Source organism: Drosophila subobscura, chromosome U, assembly GCF_008121235.1.
Source record: "Drosophila subobscura isolate 14011-0131.10 chromosome U, UCBerk_Dsub_1.0, whole genome shotgun sequence".
In the NCBI taxonomy this organism is placed as follows: domain Eukaryota; kingdom Metazoa; phylum Arthropoda; class Insecta; order Diptera; family Drosophilidae; genus Drosophila; species Drosophila subobscura.
In genome coordinates this window covers 18,568,751-18,584,232 of record NC_048534.1, presented here as the reverse complement: position 1 = coordinate 18,584,232, position 15,482 = coordinate 18,568,751, and the positions used below count along the sequence as shown (strand labels likewise).

The 15,482-nt window shown below is 44.7% G+C and overlaps 3 protein-coding genes across 3 annotated transcripts; all 3 read right to left on the bottom strand.

Annotated features, from left to right (window-relative positions):
* Positions 1–336: 336 nt before the first annotated feature.
* On the bottom strand, positions 337–8,854 carry LOC117902067 (protein peste). Its single transcript, XM_034813152.1, has 5 exons — positions 8,420–8,854; positions 5,214–5,481; positions 2,145–2,453; positions 1,288–2,072; positions 337–1,225 (listed from the first exon to the last, which is right to left on the bottom strand). The coding sequence occupies exons 2-5, from the start codon at positions 5,334–5,336 to the stop codon at positions 763–765; spliced, it is 1,680 nt and encodes a 559-aa protein (XP_034669043.1). The 5' UTR covers positions 5,337–5,481; positions 8,420–8,854; the 3' UTR covers positions 337–762.
* Positions 8,855–9,544: 690 nt separating this feature from the next.
* Positions 9,545–12,522, bottom strand: LOC117902068 (protein peste). The gene is made up of 5 exons (XM_034813153.1): positions 12,452–12,522; positions 10,852–11,526; positions 10,491–10,788; positions 10,155–10,434; positions 9,545–10,096 (listed from the first exon to the last, which is right to left on the bottom strand). Exons 2-5 carry the CDS (start codon positions 11,494–11,496, stop codon positions 9,766–9,768), a joined length of 1,554 nt encoding a protein of 517 aa, XP_034669044.1. The 5' UTR covers positions 11,497–11,526; positions 12,452–12,522; the 3' UTR covers positions 9,545–9,765.
* An 839-nt stretch (positions 12,523–13,361) lies between these two features.
* On the bottom strand, positions 13,362–15,354 carry LOC117902069. The gene is made up of 2 exons (XM_034813154.1): positions 15,030–15,354; positions 13,362–14,939 (listed from the first exon to the last, which is right to left on the bottom strand). The coding sequence occupies exons 1-2, from the start codon at positions 15,055–15,057 to the stop codon at positions 13,633–13,635; spliced, it is 1,335 nt and encodes a 444-aa protein (XP_034669045.1). The 5' UTR covers positions 15,058–15,354; the 3' UTR covers positions 13,362–13,632.
* Positions 15,355–15,482: the final 128 nt, after the last annotated feature.

Below are 15,482 nucleotides of genomic sequence, written 5' to 3'. Positions count from 1 at the left end.
GGTTTACATATATCCGAAATCTTTGAACTATTAGGATATGTATGTTTGCATGTGTGTATGTACGTGTGTGTTTGTGTAAGATTTAAATATATAAAAAAGACTCTATCTAGTGGGGATAAAATTGATTGAAATGTCTTGGGATCGCAGTGCAGTGATAAAAAGTTGCCTAGCTCGAATTTTCTCTTCAATTGATTGTTCCTCAATTGATATCACACCATCTCAAGTTGTATAAAAACTAGAATATCGTTCTAAAAATTAGAAACAAAATTATTAATGTTATTATCGGGTAGGTTTATATATGTACAAGATATAAATACTTTGGGCGTGCGCAGTGAATCAACTTCCAACAAATTGGGGGCCATGGGTGATGATCGGGGGACTGTATTTACATTTTAATTTAGTTTAGTTTTTAACCTACTAAAATAGTTAATGACTTTTGTTTGGGTTCTCTGCTTCTCTCTTTTTCTTTTTGGCACTAAAATAAATAATCTTATTAATCTCTCTCTCGCGCTGTCCGGCCGTATGCACAGATATGTTGAGGGAACTCCTAATGCGAATGGGATTTAATGTAATGTGATGCGAAAGAAGGTGAGAGGATATAGAGGCCAGGCGACGTGGCTTGGCTAAGGCAAAATGGCTGTATCATTCAGTTTTATAACTCTACTAAGCTAGGGATACGATAATGAAAATGAGTCTCAGATCATGCTTAATGCTTGATGGTGGCGTGGGCAACGCCGGGAATGCGTGAGCCGAAACGATGTATTATCTAACTATCACATCGGGCGACGATTCACTGATCAGTCGCTCCCTCGGAGAGTTCTCGCTGTTGTTGCGGTTCCCCGCCTGCTGCTCCTGCAGCCCTGAGTCACGTCTGTAGTCCAGCAGACGGACTCCGACACGCTCGTTGCCGCCAGCACTCGTGTTGTGGCGGAACAACTGCGACACGGGCCCAGTGGCGGGCGCTGTATTCACACCAAATGTGGTCAGCGGTCGCAGGACACTCGCCTTGGCCTTGGGATCACCCTGGCAGAAGTGCGTCACCTGTCGCGTGGGGTACCAGCAGGTGCAGATGAGACCGCCCGCGAGCAGTATGCCAGTGACAATCTGTCCGAGCAGGACAATGAGCGGCACCAGCGCTATATCGGCGGCAATCTCCTCCGACACGCGCACCCGCTCCTCGCACCACATCATGGGCAGCATAACGCTCGGCACTTTATCGTAGAGACTGCAAAAAGTAATGCAATTAGTTAAGATAATCATCCACAGAGAGATAAGTCTGATTCATACTCTATGCCCTTGACGGGTTCCATGTAGTAGTTGGCCTGGAAGCCACCGCCCACATCCATGGGCACACCGGCATTCGGCTCCAGCGTCATGAAGAACTCGTGCTTCTCCCGCTCGGGCTTCAGGCCCTCCACCGCCTCCACATAGCTGGGATCGCCATTGTAGAAGTGTGGAAATGACATATAAACCGAGGCATTGAAGGCACAGGGTCCAACATCGATGACGCCAACGGGCAGGCACGTGCCGCCGACGCAATAGCAACTCGTGTCCGGATAGAGGGTGCCATTGTCCACGGCACGCTGTGTGCCGCTGTACTTGTAGGCGGTTATGCCATGCACTGTCACCGTTTCCGTGTAGTCCAAGGGCACGGCTCGACACATTTTCGGCATGTACATGTACACGGTGTCGTTGGTGCTCAAATTGGGTGGAAAGAACTCGCCCATTGAGCCCCTGACTTGACCACAGACGCCGGGAAAGGCGCCCGTATGCGTTAGATTATTCCACGTGTAGATTTGTCCCATCTTCGAGATGTCGTCGGCGCCCGTGAACATGTTTATATCGCCATCGAACTCGGAGCTGCCATTCCTGGGATACTGATAACCAATCCGAGTATATGGCACATCCTCCGGTCGTAGCAGCTTGCCCAAACTGATGAACGGGTGCTCGAAACCCTTGAAGAGCCACTCATCGGCTGATCGTGTTATGGTGAGGCGTTGGTCATACATTCTGATGGCCATATTGACGCTGACTCTGCCCAGCCAGGAGTCGGCTGCACGTCTAGCCGCTGCCTAAAGGAAGGGAAAGAAAAGATAGACATTAGTTTGGGTTTTTCCAGCTGTCAAATGGTTAAGGAAACTCACATGGGCCACGGAATTCACTTGGGTGATGACATCCGTGAGGCTGCCGGTGCTGCCAGCGGCATCAAAGTAGAAGACAGATTTCTTGCGAAACGAAACGGAAGCATTTTGATTGTGCCACTCAATGTTCACTTTGTCGGGCTGCTCCCGAAACCGGTAGGGTCCCAGTTGCTGGAAGTTTGGCTTCTTGCTGGAACCCACATAAAAGTCCTCCGGATTTGTCCAATTAAAAATGTAAACGTCAAAATTCAGTGGCAGTGGTGAGACCTTCCAGCCCTCGAAGGAACGTGATGTGGGACTGAGCGCCATTTCCTGCAAGATCACAAAGGGGTTCAATCGTTGGTAATTAGTTATTCATTTAGGCAGGAAATACATATTCAATGATGCCCGATGCACGATTTACATAATTTGTTTGTTATAATTGAGGATAACTGGTTGCTGGTTTGAATTGGCATTGCAATTACGAGACACATCTACTCGTACGATTCAATTTCATTCAATTCTCGCTTTCAATCGACATTCAAAAAGATCGATCAAAGTTCATCAGAGAACTGAGCAATTGGTCTCCTTCTCACGGGCTCCCAATTGTCAATTGGCATCGAATATTGAAACACTGAAAGGTTTCGTCGTTGCTGGCACAGTACGTATCGTAGCTATAGGTCTCTACTTTTGCTTAATAACAATAATTAGGCGACCATCACAGCTAATGGTTCGTAGGTAGTCGCCAAAAATCGTAAGTACTCATGAAAATTCGCAACTCGAAAAAAGAGTAAGCAATCGGGAAAACTTGTAGCTAATCGGGACAAATCCTAACAAAACGAGATTCAATCAGTTCACTGCAGTTTATTTTCCATACATATAACACCACTCTATTCCTAAAAATATTCATTCCAATGAAATTATTCCAAGTTTGGTTTGCGGTCATCAAGCTTTTATAATATTTTTTCCGTAGGTACATGGCGAAGCTCTCGTTCCCAAGAATCACTTTATATTATAATCGGAGCGATTAGGACTAGTCAAGTATTTGTTCGATCAATCGGTGGAATGAATAAGGGTTATGGGGAAATAACATCTTATGGGTTTTGACATAATTTGAGCTTGAGATTCCATTCGCTGAGGGCAACTTTTGTACAAAGTACAGCGAATGCATTTCTCTCGCTCAGATCATACAAAATGCAGATGGGTGCATCGATTCGTTGGGTGTTTCAGCTCTTCTTATCAGTCATCAATCATTGTAATCCCCAGACACCAAAATCGCCACTATCGGCCAAGGCCAGAACAAAATCGCCATTTTCTGTTGTGTCCACAACTTTATAATCTTTATAATTGAACTACTGAAGCGGCAGGAATGTTGGTGGGGGATTGGCTTACAGGAAATGACTAACTGATAAAAATAAATTCGAAATTGTGGTTTCCATTTCCCCAAATAGAGATTACATGCATGTGCATGTACAACTATCTATCCAAATGTCGAGGTGTCTGGAAGTGGCAGTAATATCAACGCCAAACAGGTGTTCGTTTAAGGGCAGCACACCTGCTGGGACATACCCCTGCCTCAACCCAACCCAGCCACCCCACAATGTGGCTTACATGTTTTGGGGTTTGGGACTTTGGCTGGTTTAAGGCCTTTTATGAATGTTTCGCCACTTGTGTTGGGGGTGGAGGAGGAGGAGGAGTGTGCTTGAAGCGCGTTGTCTAATCGATAGCCCCATGGCTATCGCTGAATGAGTTATATTTTCAGGTTTTTTCCCCCCTAGATAAGATATCATTAGCCAGCGCCGCCATCCATTGCCATTCGCAGTGCAATTCAGCGACTAAAAACCCACGAACGAATTTTCATGGCAAATAATGGCAACAATTTCCGGCTGCTTCACTGAGCGGCAACATAATGAAGCGAGAACTTCGGATTATTGACCTCGCAAGGCAGCTGTAGTTTCTGTGATTCATTCCACAGATGTGTCCCTTTTATTCGATAAGCCCACGCGATCAATCAGTCAGTGATTACTACTAGTCAGTATTTGCTCCAAAAATGAGTAATATTAAAATAAAGAGTAAAAGCAAATGAAGGAAGAGCATGAGAGAGCTAAAAGTACAGCTTGAGGCGCTTTCTAAACCATTTTCTTACATTTATTTATAGCTGCTCCAAAGGAAATGTAGAGCTTACTGGATTTAAAGGTTCTTCGACTAAGCGTTTTCCATTTAACTTCCCTTTAGGTCGCATTTCCCCTAATGAATAATATAAAATAAACGTTAAACCACATTAAATGTTCTCTGAACATGTCAAATGTCATTAGCCTAAAATGACAGAGTTTCTATCTGTCAGTTCAAGCGCTAATTCTGTCAAAAGCTAAAGTCTGTCAATTCTGTGGAAAATATTAGCACATTTGGCTGTTAGTTGAAAACATGCGAGTACGAGTATGTAATCAAGACCTGCCTCTCAATAATACGTTTCTCTCTCGGGTTGCTTTAAAATAAATCCAAGCCTGTAAGTGATCCAACAGAAGATCAATGCCACAGCCTCTGGCTCTCTCTCACACAGAGCTAATGACTCAACGAGTCGCAGTCAGACGCTAATCAGAATTATACACACAAATATGGGTATACTCTAAATCGGTATTTAAAATATATAAAATACATTTACATACATTGTATGTACATTCATATTTGTATACCTAATGTGATCGCTGGCGAAGTTTTTTTGCAAAACAATTTATGATACGAAAATGATCGAATGGTTAAGCCGTATCTTATCTCCGGGCTGATTTTTATATTCGAACACCTGCTCGATGATCAATTTTGTGCTGTCTTTTGCAGTCTTCGATGAGCAAGCCTTAATTGGTTTCAATCAAAAGACAAAGTTCTGTTCGTTGAAACGTTCCGATTTGTATGTAAATGAAGAAAAGGTCTACAAGGTTGGGGCGGGGGCCTGACCTTTGAGCGGTTTGCCAATTTGCCGGTTCGCAAAATTTGACTCCCGCTCGCTCTCTCGAAGGGCATTAAATGATGAGAAATGGCAGTGGATGGTTGACAAGATAAGACTCTATGTAAAGGGGAGGGTGGGCAAACACTCACCTTGCCGCGCATGCGTGTAAACATCTCGATCCAATTGCGAAATAGATAAATGCCGCCGGCAATGGAACAGATCCCCAGCAAGATGATGCCCAGACGGGCACAGTGACGCAGACGTGATGTCATATTGTTCTTCTAGCTCCAATTCCGAGACGGTAGTGGTTGTTGTTTTGGTCTATTATTATTGTTCGCGACTCTTACTCCGAACGAAGCCTGCTCCGAGCAATCTCTTACGCGGCACTGAGTCCAAGTGGGGAGCGTCTACCTTCCACTGTGTGGCGTCCGTCGATGCAAAATAACAGAGAGCGAGCGAAAATATGAAAAGAGAATATTTGTTAGTACACCATGCGGGCTTATCTATATCTAACGGCCTTATCAGCGCACACACACACACACAAACACAATTGCGCAAAAATAGGGGCCAGCAGGCTCGCCAACCGATTGCAGGGGGAGTGAGAGATCGGTCGCAGAGAAAGGCAGAGAGAGTGAGAGAGGGCATTTTGAACAGAATGAAATGGGGAATGTTAATCACGCGCTGTAGCGCGATCGTCTACAACTTTGTAGTGTTGCTGCGTAATTATGTACATTTTGTATGTGCGTCTAATTGTAATAAAATGTTCACTTGGCAGGCGGCACTGGATTGGGACTGGGGTGTACGTTTTTGTGGTCAAGTCAGACCTCAACAGTACATACATATGTACATACTATACATACATATGTAAGTACATAATGAATTCGTAGAAATGTGATACGAGGGAAAAAATAAAATGGGGTTTTAGGGGGGTGGTTGCTTTACAGTTTTAAAACCGGTTCAAAGGCTTCACACTAAAGTGTTCCGTCAGTTGGCTTTTAATGGAATATAGCCATGTCGAGGCTCACTCTACTCTTTAATATGAATCAATTGAATAGCTATTGATCCGCCTACAACTACTGAAAGTGACTCAATATTCAAATGTTCAAAGACAGCATTGGCCATGGTCCCACGTGAAGCCACACATTAATGCTCCAATGGGGTAGCACAGGCGAAAGTCTCAAAAGAGATTTAAATTGAATTTACAAGCAAAATTCATTTTAGTTGATGCCAAAATTTTTTGACATGCAGAAAGTGCACCTGTACTTGGACATTTCGCCGTTGCCATGTAAACATGACCCCGCGGTACCAATTCTAACCTTTATTGTTCTGTTCCAGTTACCTTTGTTTGCTGAAACTTTCCTGTCTTATGACTCCCATTTGATAAAAAAAAAAATGATGAATCCATAGCAGTTATCAATCGAAAAATTCATTGGAAAGTTAAACAACTCCAGTCATATTTATAAAAATATCCCCGCAAATATAATCACTCATCCTCAACATTCGTATGTTATCAAACATGTTTTCTGTTACTTCACTTTCAAGTACATAGTGTTATATTTACTGACAAAAAACACTGTTAATGGTAGTGGTAGCATTAACAGTACTGTGTACCGTTTCATGAATCCACTTTGCTACCATTTTCTGCTTCCATTTACTGCTTATCTATAATTAACTTTTAAAGCTGCACACACACATGCAAATATATGGCTTAGAAATATGGTACATACATACATTCAAAGACAATTAGCTCAGCATAATCACTCATCGTTAACAGTCGTCTGTTAGAAGTGTGAGACCCGCGCACATGACCCTGCCATGTGCCACTATGCCACTGTTGTAAATGCTGTTCTAGATACCGACAAAAAAATACCACAACGAATTGAAAACTTATTCCGTTTGATGGATTCCCCGTTTCTTGACTCCAATTCTGCTGGATCTGTCGAGTTTGCAAAAACTCCAGCTACTGCGACTGTCTGCCGGAATATCTGTGAATCACAGCCGCAACACATTCCGCACAACTTATTGTTTTCGCGTATTGGATTGGAGCACAAATCCCGTTCAGTTCACGTTCACCTTTTCCATACCCTGGCACAACCATAAATGAATGTTGCGTGCGGAATGCGCAAGGGTCGGGTCGGTCTGTGGGTGGGGGGCAACTGTTTACACTTCTTGTAGTGCTGCTGGTTGTCCATGGCAACCGTCGATGGAAAGCGATTAGCACGAGGTACATTATGTGGAAGGTAAATCAGTGCTTCACCAGGATGTATGGGATGCTGATTTATTCATAGATTGCCAAAACAAGATAACATCTGTTTTAGCTTTATTTTAAAACACAAGTGCACGCACATAATTGTGTATGTATGTATGTATTTATGCTACATTATGTTGACGCTGCCGTCCCGGCCTTTCAATGAATGTACCTTGCAACTGGTTGCGACTGAGCCCCCGCGCTACTGGGTTGACTTAGGCCTTAGCAATGTATTAATACTTTTATTGGCAATATTTGAACAGTTTCAATGCAAAGCAACTCACACCCTGGCACGTACATACGAAACGATTTATTTTTGTTATTAATGCACACGTAGCGAGGCTGAAGAACAAAAACAAACATTGGGAAAACTCGTTTACATTTACGCGGTTTTCCCTCACCTACACCCTGTTTTTTTGTTTTATCTCCCCAACACATACACACACGCACACACGCCACGCCTCGTAGTCAAATGAAAGTACTGCTCTTGCGCTCTTTTTACTCCAGCGGCGGAGATAATGGACATTTGAAGCTCCGACTCATTTCACATAGTGCCAATTCATTTGGCCAAACATTAATCACGCGAATTAGCACTGGCGTGTCGTGGGGTCTGGGCAATTGTTATAATCGTCGAGTTTTTATTCACCTCAAAATTGTTTGAGAACATTAGCAAAATCCTTGAACTACACCCGTCACTTCCGCAACCTGTTGACAATTTATTCCTATTTGTTGTACTCTCTGCTCTCGTGGCCTAAAAATAGACACAGCCCACAGTGCAATGTGCCAAAAAGAACCGCAAAAACACACAAAACAACCAAAAATGTCCCAAACTGCTTGCTGCTTGGGTAGTTTACATTCTGTTAACTCACTGGGCCAAGCGAGATGCGATGCGTCAGAGTTTTGGAATTTACGCCAGTGAGAAAGAACTTCACAATGAACTCTATACAATTATGTTTGTTTAATAATTTTATCTAAATAGGAAGCAGAGCAGCTGCAACACGCAAAAACAAAAACGCGGCACGTTTAACTCTCTTGCGTCTGCGTCTCACCTCCTCTCTTACTCACACAAAATGCGTTGGGAATTTTGTATATTTTATATTATCTTACATTCTCTTTTTGTTTTGGATCTTCGTTGCTCCGCGAACACTTGGCTTTTTTCCGATTCGATTCCACTTTATTTGCAAATTTATTCCAATCACTTGTTTTGTTTTGCTTCACTGGGATGACAGATTTTTCTTTCGTTTAATACTTTTTAATTTATATAAATTTCTAATTGCAATTGTTGTGTAAATATATGCAGCAGCGACGGGTGTCTAAAAACGCTTCATTGCTCGCGCTCTTTGGGATTTCTGGTCTCTCTGGTCTTGCTAGCTGCCATCTCACTTGCACTTGCACACACATGTATACATATGCATGTACATATTTAATCAGCGACGCACCGTTAAGTCAACGCTCTGATCTTGAACGAACACGTCTCGAACCGTTTGCTTCGGGTGACTGTTGTGTGTTTCGCTGTTCTGTACGGAGCTGCGCCTGCTCTGCGACTAAATTAAGTATTTTTCAAAAGTCGCCAAGCAACCAGCAATTATTTATTAAAAACCTATGGCCAGTCGGCTGGCTAGACTTTTGTATGCCCTACTTTCTGCGATACATCTGCGTGAAGTGTGTCGTTTCGAGGCGGCACTGCGCGCTAAAAGTTTGATTAAAAATTCTTGTTTTATTTATTAACTTCGTTGAACTTCGTAATTTCGATGAAACTCTTGTACTAAAACCAATGTGCCCACACTGTAGCGTGCACACAGCGTCGAAAATGATCATAATGACCATGCTCTCTCTCACTCTCCCGTGCTCTCACTCTCTGACTCTAATGGCGCATGAGAGATAGAGAGCGGATACGTACATACTTATGCACTGATCGCTACGGGTGCGAAAACATAGCGATTAGGCAGTCGATGGAACCACCTTATATAATTTCACCATGTGTTTGTGTGTTATATGCGGCGCTGCGCCTGCTCTGCAGGGACCGCGGAATTATCGATAAAATATACCGACAAATTGTAATTAATATTACTTTTTAAATATTTTCTGGATATTTCTAGCTTCTTTCAAAGGCTAGTTTACCTTTTTTCTGACCGATAGAGTCTAGCTTGCAATCGAAACCCGAAAATTGGGTGTTTTATCAGTGCCGAGGCTAGCGAGTGGTTGTTTTTGCTGTTGTTTTATTGTATTGACTGCATGATTCAGTATGACAAGGAATGATATTGTATGTATGTATCTCACTTGCTGCTACAAATACTTTGGCAATCCACAGCTCCATCCATCCATCCACCGCAGTGGCGAATCCATCGAATGCGATACTTCGAAGACCCTTTAACATTTATTAACTTAGACTGTAGACTAGGCAAGACAGACCCACAAAGTCGTATCCCCATCACAAGACACACTGCCCAGTGTTAACTCGCTCTCGCTCCCTCCTTGATGGCGGGCACATATTGGAGACCGATCAGCAGCGGTGACTCTTCCACACCCTTCAATGGCTCCGGGCTGCGAGTGTCCAGCGAATTGATTTCGATCTTCTGCATGAGATGCTTCTGCCAGAGCATCTGTCGCGGATACCACAACAGCAAGACCAGACCCATTGCCACGCCCAGGCAGCCGCACACCTTGCCCATGATCTCCACGATCGGTATCAGCTTGACGTAGGTCAAAAGATCGGGTGTGATGCGCACATTATAGTCGGCCCAGATGAGTGGAAAGAAGGTGCGACGCGATTTGCGATAGATGCTGAAAATAAACGAATTTTTATTCGCCCATAAGTTCTATGGAAATTTCTCTCACTCACCCTGAGGTTCGTGGCTCTACAAGCAGACTGGCCATTATCCTGGCCTTAATCTCCAGTATCATGCCAGTTTTTGGCTCCAGAATGACGACCAGTTCATGACGCTCCTTGTCTGGTTTCATGCCATCCACATGATCCACATAATACGAGTCCGCCTGGTAGAAATGCGGATAGGAGGCAAAGACGGGCGCGCCGTACCAGCAGGAGGAAATGTTCAACAAACCCGATCTCACCTCTTGACAGTTATCCTGGCAGTAGCAACTATTTTGAGGATTATCAGTGCCTGCAAAACATCTACCATTATCGATCAGATTTCATTGGTTTGTGTTTTTCTTTTACCATTTGCCACGTTCCGGGCACTGCCCTTGTAGACATATCCTAGTACGCCCTCGAAGATGGTGGTCCCGACATAGTCCACCTCCAGTTCGCGGCAAATGTCGGGCAGGAAGTAGGAGATATTTCTGCCCTTTACCAGCGGTATGGGATGGAACTCACCAGCGCTACCTTTCAGGCGACATCTTGGACTGGAGTCGGTGACATTATTGTAACGCCAGCGGGCGATTTGACCCAACTTGTTGAAGTCCTGGCGACCCGTGTGGACATTGTGATGGCCATAGATCTCCATGCTGCCATTGCGCTGCAGGGAAATTTGACATAAGATAAGATAAGATAAACCTAACAAAAACCTATCCAAACTTACCGGATAGGCATAACCAATCTTTTCGTAGGGAAAATCCAATTCCGGCATCAAGTTGCTGGGCAACATTTTGCTCATCTTGAGGAGTGGCGTATCGAAGCCATTGAACATCCAGTCACCGGCAGGACGCACCATGCTGGTCTCCTTCTCCTTGCCATACAGATTGAGGGTCATCAGCATGAGCGTGCGCAGCATGGGGCTCCAGTTTAACATTTTCTGATAGATGCCAACAATCAGCAGATTGGGCGCCACCATGGGATCCGTGAGGCGTCCGGCACTGGCAGCCTCATCGAAGTCAAAGCGACTGCGACGCTTATACGAGACCGTCGAGTTCTCATTGTGCCAGACGACATTCACTTTCTGCATCGTTTCCTTGAACCTGTATGGGCCAAACTCCTGGAAGTGTGGCTTCACAGTGTGATTGTTGATGTGCTCCGAGTTGGTCCAGTTGAACATGTAAAGATCCACATGGATGTCCATCGAGGGCGACTCCCACAGACTCGTAATCAGTGCATTTGGCCGCAGTACCATGAACCATTCCAGGACCCAGCGCTCTATGCTCTCCAGATACAGAACCGAACACAGACTGAAACTGAACAACAACAGACCCGCCACACTCGTTCTCAGAATGCGCTGTTTACCGATCATGACGCTGCCGGTGTCGTAACGGATATCGTACTGAAATGTGCAACAAACTTATACATTTTTTTTTCGCTATAAGTATTATAGACAACACAAATGCCACGCATAACTAGTTTCTCATCTATGGAATGCTGAGATTTCAATCGTTTATAACGATACACTTGGCTGGCCTAGTACTTCCTGCCTCCCACTGATTATGCATGCTAATGTCTCAGCGCAATTTCTTTTGCGTTCACACCAAATGAAGGTAAGTACCTCCAGCCTTCGACAATCATCCATATTCATATTGGGGTTATTAAGTTATTAAAGCTTCTAATTTGCCTTTAATTTGCTTATTGATTCATGGACCATGCGCAGAAATGAAACACTTGATACATATACAAGAGATCTTGACTAAAAATAGCCAAATCCACGATCCTTAGAGAGTAAATTGACATACCAGCAAGTACTTGCAGTTCTTAATCACTATAATCAATATTTAAAGAGGTTTTCCGAAAGCTTTTTCTGATCCTTTTCGAATTCTCTAAGTCTAGCGCTTGCCTCAGAGCATCAATATTCCCTCTAATTTACCTCAAGTTAACAACTCATTTATTTTTAATCGTTGTGTGATTAATGCATGCATTTATGCAGATCTTTATTGTTATTTCCAGTTTTTCCCTGAGCTTTCAGATCTTAGGTAAATGATTTCTCTATTATAGCGATTTTTCTCACTCACTTGCGGTCACTTGCGGTCTTTGCACTGCTGGTGCCGTGCCGGCGATGCTCAGGAAGATGAATCAGCCAAATGATGTTGTCTGTGGGTCCAACTTCCTACCTACTGTCTGCTGTCTGCTGTAGTCCGAGTCCAAGTCCAATCCACCCGAGGTGGAGGTTATCATCCAACGTTGATAATGCACAGACACACACTGATTTCCTATATGTCTGCAGATCTATATATAAATCCCTTTGCTTGAGGACTTGCTGCAGGAATGGTTTAAGATTTGTTCTTGGTTCTGAAAATGGTTGCAATCGAACTGCTTCGAGTGACGACTTGATAACGACTGCGTCCGGCCGGTTGGAAAATAAATTTAAAACGAGAATCCAGCCATTGTAAGTGCTGAGAAAATAAACATAAATGATACGCGTGTGCTGCGCCTAAAAAATAATAACATTAATTATGGCACAGAAAGAAATGAAGCATTAAATACTCATGTAGACCCGATACAGACTAATTAAAATCTAAGTTAAGTTTTGCGCTAGCTCTGACGTCTAGCAAGTCACGTCTGGGTGTCACTTGGGGCACGTCAATGCTCTAATAAAAGTTAGTATAAGCATTAATTTCTTACAGTGCATTACGTACGACTTCTTTTAATAGTTCTGAACTTAGAACTTCCATGTGCGAGTGGAGTAGTCGTAGCTTTAGTCGTAATAGGGCACCATATTCGGGGGGTTATCTTTTAACGATGGAAGTGCATTGAGTCGCTTTATCAATTAAACTCTAACCTGTGGGCAGCCCGTTCTTCGATTTGGGATTTGGGATGTCCAATCTCGAGTGGCTGCTGCTGCCGTCTTGTTTGTTGGGTGAAGTGATAAGCGCTGACCAGACCCCAATTCATAATCGCATCTGCTCCCAATTTTAGATGTCGCGATACGATTAAGCCGCTCGCTACATGTAGCAATGCATTCGATTCATGAAGGGCCAGCCATAGAGATCTGTTGGGTGGGGCTGCCCTGTAATCAGCTTGGAAAATTATGACAGCACAAAGAAAGTGCTGAGCGCTGAGGAACCGGTTAGGCGTTTACAATTCAAGATCATTCGAAGATTGTATGCCCATTAAGCAATCATAAATCAATCCGCAATGCTACATTTATGGCATAGTTCTCGATCATAGTTGCAGTTTATTTATTTATAATTGTAGATGGAATGGATTTATGATGAATAAAGACACAAGCATGGATTAAAGTTATGTTTAAAACGTCTTAATCGATCCTCTGTGTGGGGCTTCAGGGTATCAGGTAAACACATACATTTCACAATTATTTCAGTCTTGAATCAATTGTCGCCTTATCAACACACCTAGGGCACAGGTTTAGGCACAACAATCGATGATCGCCGCTAATGTTTGGGTTTGGTTTTGCGTTCGCGTTTGGCTTTGGTGGGGATCATCTCGCAAAGCTGAACTTGAGCACCCCCGAAGTGTGATCCTGGCTATTTGGTAACTGCTTGCAATCGATTTTGATGTGTTTCTCATTGTCCAGCAGACGGGGACTCTCCATTATTTCTGGTTTAATATCACTCTTGCGTATCCACAGCTCCAGCGTCTGTGTGCGCCAACGCTGCTTGGTGAGAATGTTCAGACAGCTCCAGACAAAGGCATCGCCATGGCAGCTTGTGCGTGTGATGTCCAAGACTCTTAGCGAGCGACAATGGGTGACAAAGCCAAGCAGACCTAAGGGACTCTCCAGCTGATAGCCGCACAGGTGGAGTTCTGTGAGCTCTGGGAGTGTGGTGGAGAGCTGGCGCAACATTTGGTCGCCCAGGCACTGCAGCTGGCCATCCTCTTCGCCATGGCCGTGCATCTCGAGTCTTCGTAGATTCCGCAGATTTCCCAGCTCCCTGAAGAACCGTTCGTAGTCGTGAAGTATACCGCTGAAGCGGAAGCCTTCAATTAGCCTGGCTCCTCCCGTGGGATAGCTGGGACGCGCTATGCGCGACAGCACATCAAACACAAAGTTCTTCGAGTAAATGGAGAGCTTGTTGAGGCGCGGCAGCTGCAGCAGTTGCTGCGTAATGTCCGACTCCATGCACAGGTGATAGTCGGCGATTTTGATGTGCTCCAGCGTGGGGCAGAGCTGCAAATCCACCAAATCGCAGCAGTTGACCTCATCGCAGTCCTCCATAATGTCAAATTTTCGTAGTTTCAGCTGCCGAAAGAGATCCCGAAAGTGCTGCGACTCCAGGTACTGGCAGTCGTCCAGGCACAGCTCGCTGAGTAGCTCCAAGTCACAAAGATACTTCCCGGTAATTTGGCAACCACGAAGTTTGAGTTTCCGCAGCGAGGGAAACACACGCCGCAGCAGGCGCACATCCTCGTCCACAAAGCGGGCGCGACCGCGTCGATGGCCATCGCCCAGCCACTCCAGGCTGGTCACACCGGACAGCGTGTGGCTGCTCAACAGGCGCAGCCGCCGCACATCCAGCTGCTGGCAGCTCAAGCGCTGCATGTGCGGTGCCAGGGTCAGCACAAAGGCCAGAAACTGTCGCGAATTGGGGCTGGAACGCTTGAACATCTCATCGTGCAGCGCCACATTCCGCACTCGAGTACGCCACAGCATCTGCACAATGCTCTCCAGGCGGCGGTGCAGTCTGCCCAGCTCGTATTGTTGGTACACGTTCAGGTGCCATATGATTAGGGCCAAGACATCATCGTTTAGCTGCAGCAGGGAGGCTGCGCCAGGTGTGGGTGTTGCTGCAAGCGGAGATTCATGGGAAAGTGTGTGGGGTTAATGGGTGTTTTATGCATCCTGCTTTCAAGGTTATTTCATTTGCTGCTGCGTACCTGTGTCCGTTGCTGTTGTCGTCGTCATTTTTTTGCTCTACTGCTTCTGCTCGCTCTCAGTGCATTTTCAAAACTGAAATTACGTCGTTGCCATGGCCAGATGATCTGCTCTGCCTGTGGCTCTCTGCTCTACCCAAGAACAGCAGGACGGTCAAAAATCCTTTATAGGGGTGGTTTACCAAAACGGGCGGAGAAATTCGCTACCTACCTAAATTACTTTTTGCCTTTTGGCGATGGCAAACCCATGCGATAGTTGCACGAATATCGACACAGCTGTGGGACGCGACTGTCGTTAATTATTTCATTTAATTTATGTTAATTTTCGACCAGCGCTGATATCTGTGCTACAAAAATGTTGAGAAATTCAGTGCAAGAGGCACTTTTATTTTTCCCTAAGTTTGCTGTGAATCTTCTGTGCATATCTGCAATGCAATAGCTTGAAGTTTAGTCCTA

Bases quoted from the DNA above. Each gene is read 5' to 3' on its own strand.
- LOC117902067 (XM_034813152.1), bottom strand. From the start codon at position 5,336: ATGACATCACGTCTGCGTCACTGTGCCCGTCTGGGCATCATCTTGCTG. The intron at 2,454-5,213 runs GTGAGTGTTTGC...GTGATCTTGCAG, and splicing joins TTACACGCATGCGCGGCAAG to GAAATGGCGCTCAGTCCCAC. The intron at 1,226-1,287 runs GTATGAATCAGA...TACTTTTTGCAG, and splicing joins GAACCCGTCAAGGGCATAGA to TCTCTACGATAAAGTGCCGA.
- LOC117902069 (XM_034813154.1), bottom strand. From the start codon at position 15,057: ATGACGACGACAACAGCAACGGACACAG. The intron at 14,940-15,029 runs GTACGCAGCAGC...CTCCGCTTGCAG, and splicing joins GACAACAGCAACGGACACAG to CAACACCCACACCTGGCGCA.
- LOC117902068 (XM_034813153.1), bottom strand. From the start codon at position 11,496: ATGATCGGTAAACAGCGCATTCTGAGAACGAGTGTGGCGGGTCTGTTG. The intron at 10,435-10,490 runs GTAAAAGAAAAA...GATGTTTTGCAG, and splicing joins TGCCCGGAACGTGGCAAATG to GCACTGATAATCCTCAAAAT. The intron at 10,097-10,154 runs GTGAGTGAGAGA...GTTTATTTTCAG, and splicing joins GTAGAGCCACGAACCTCAGG to CATCTATCGCAAATCGCGTC.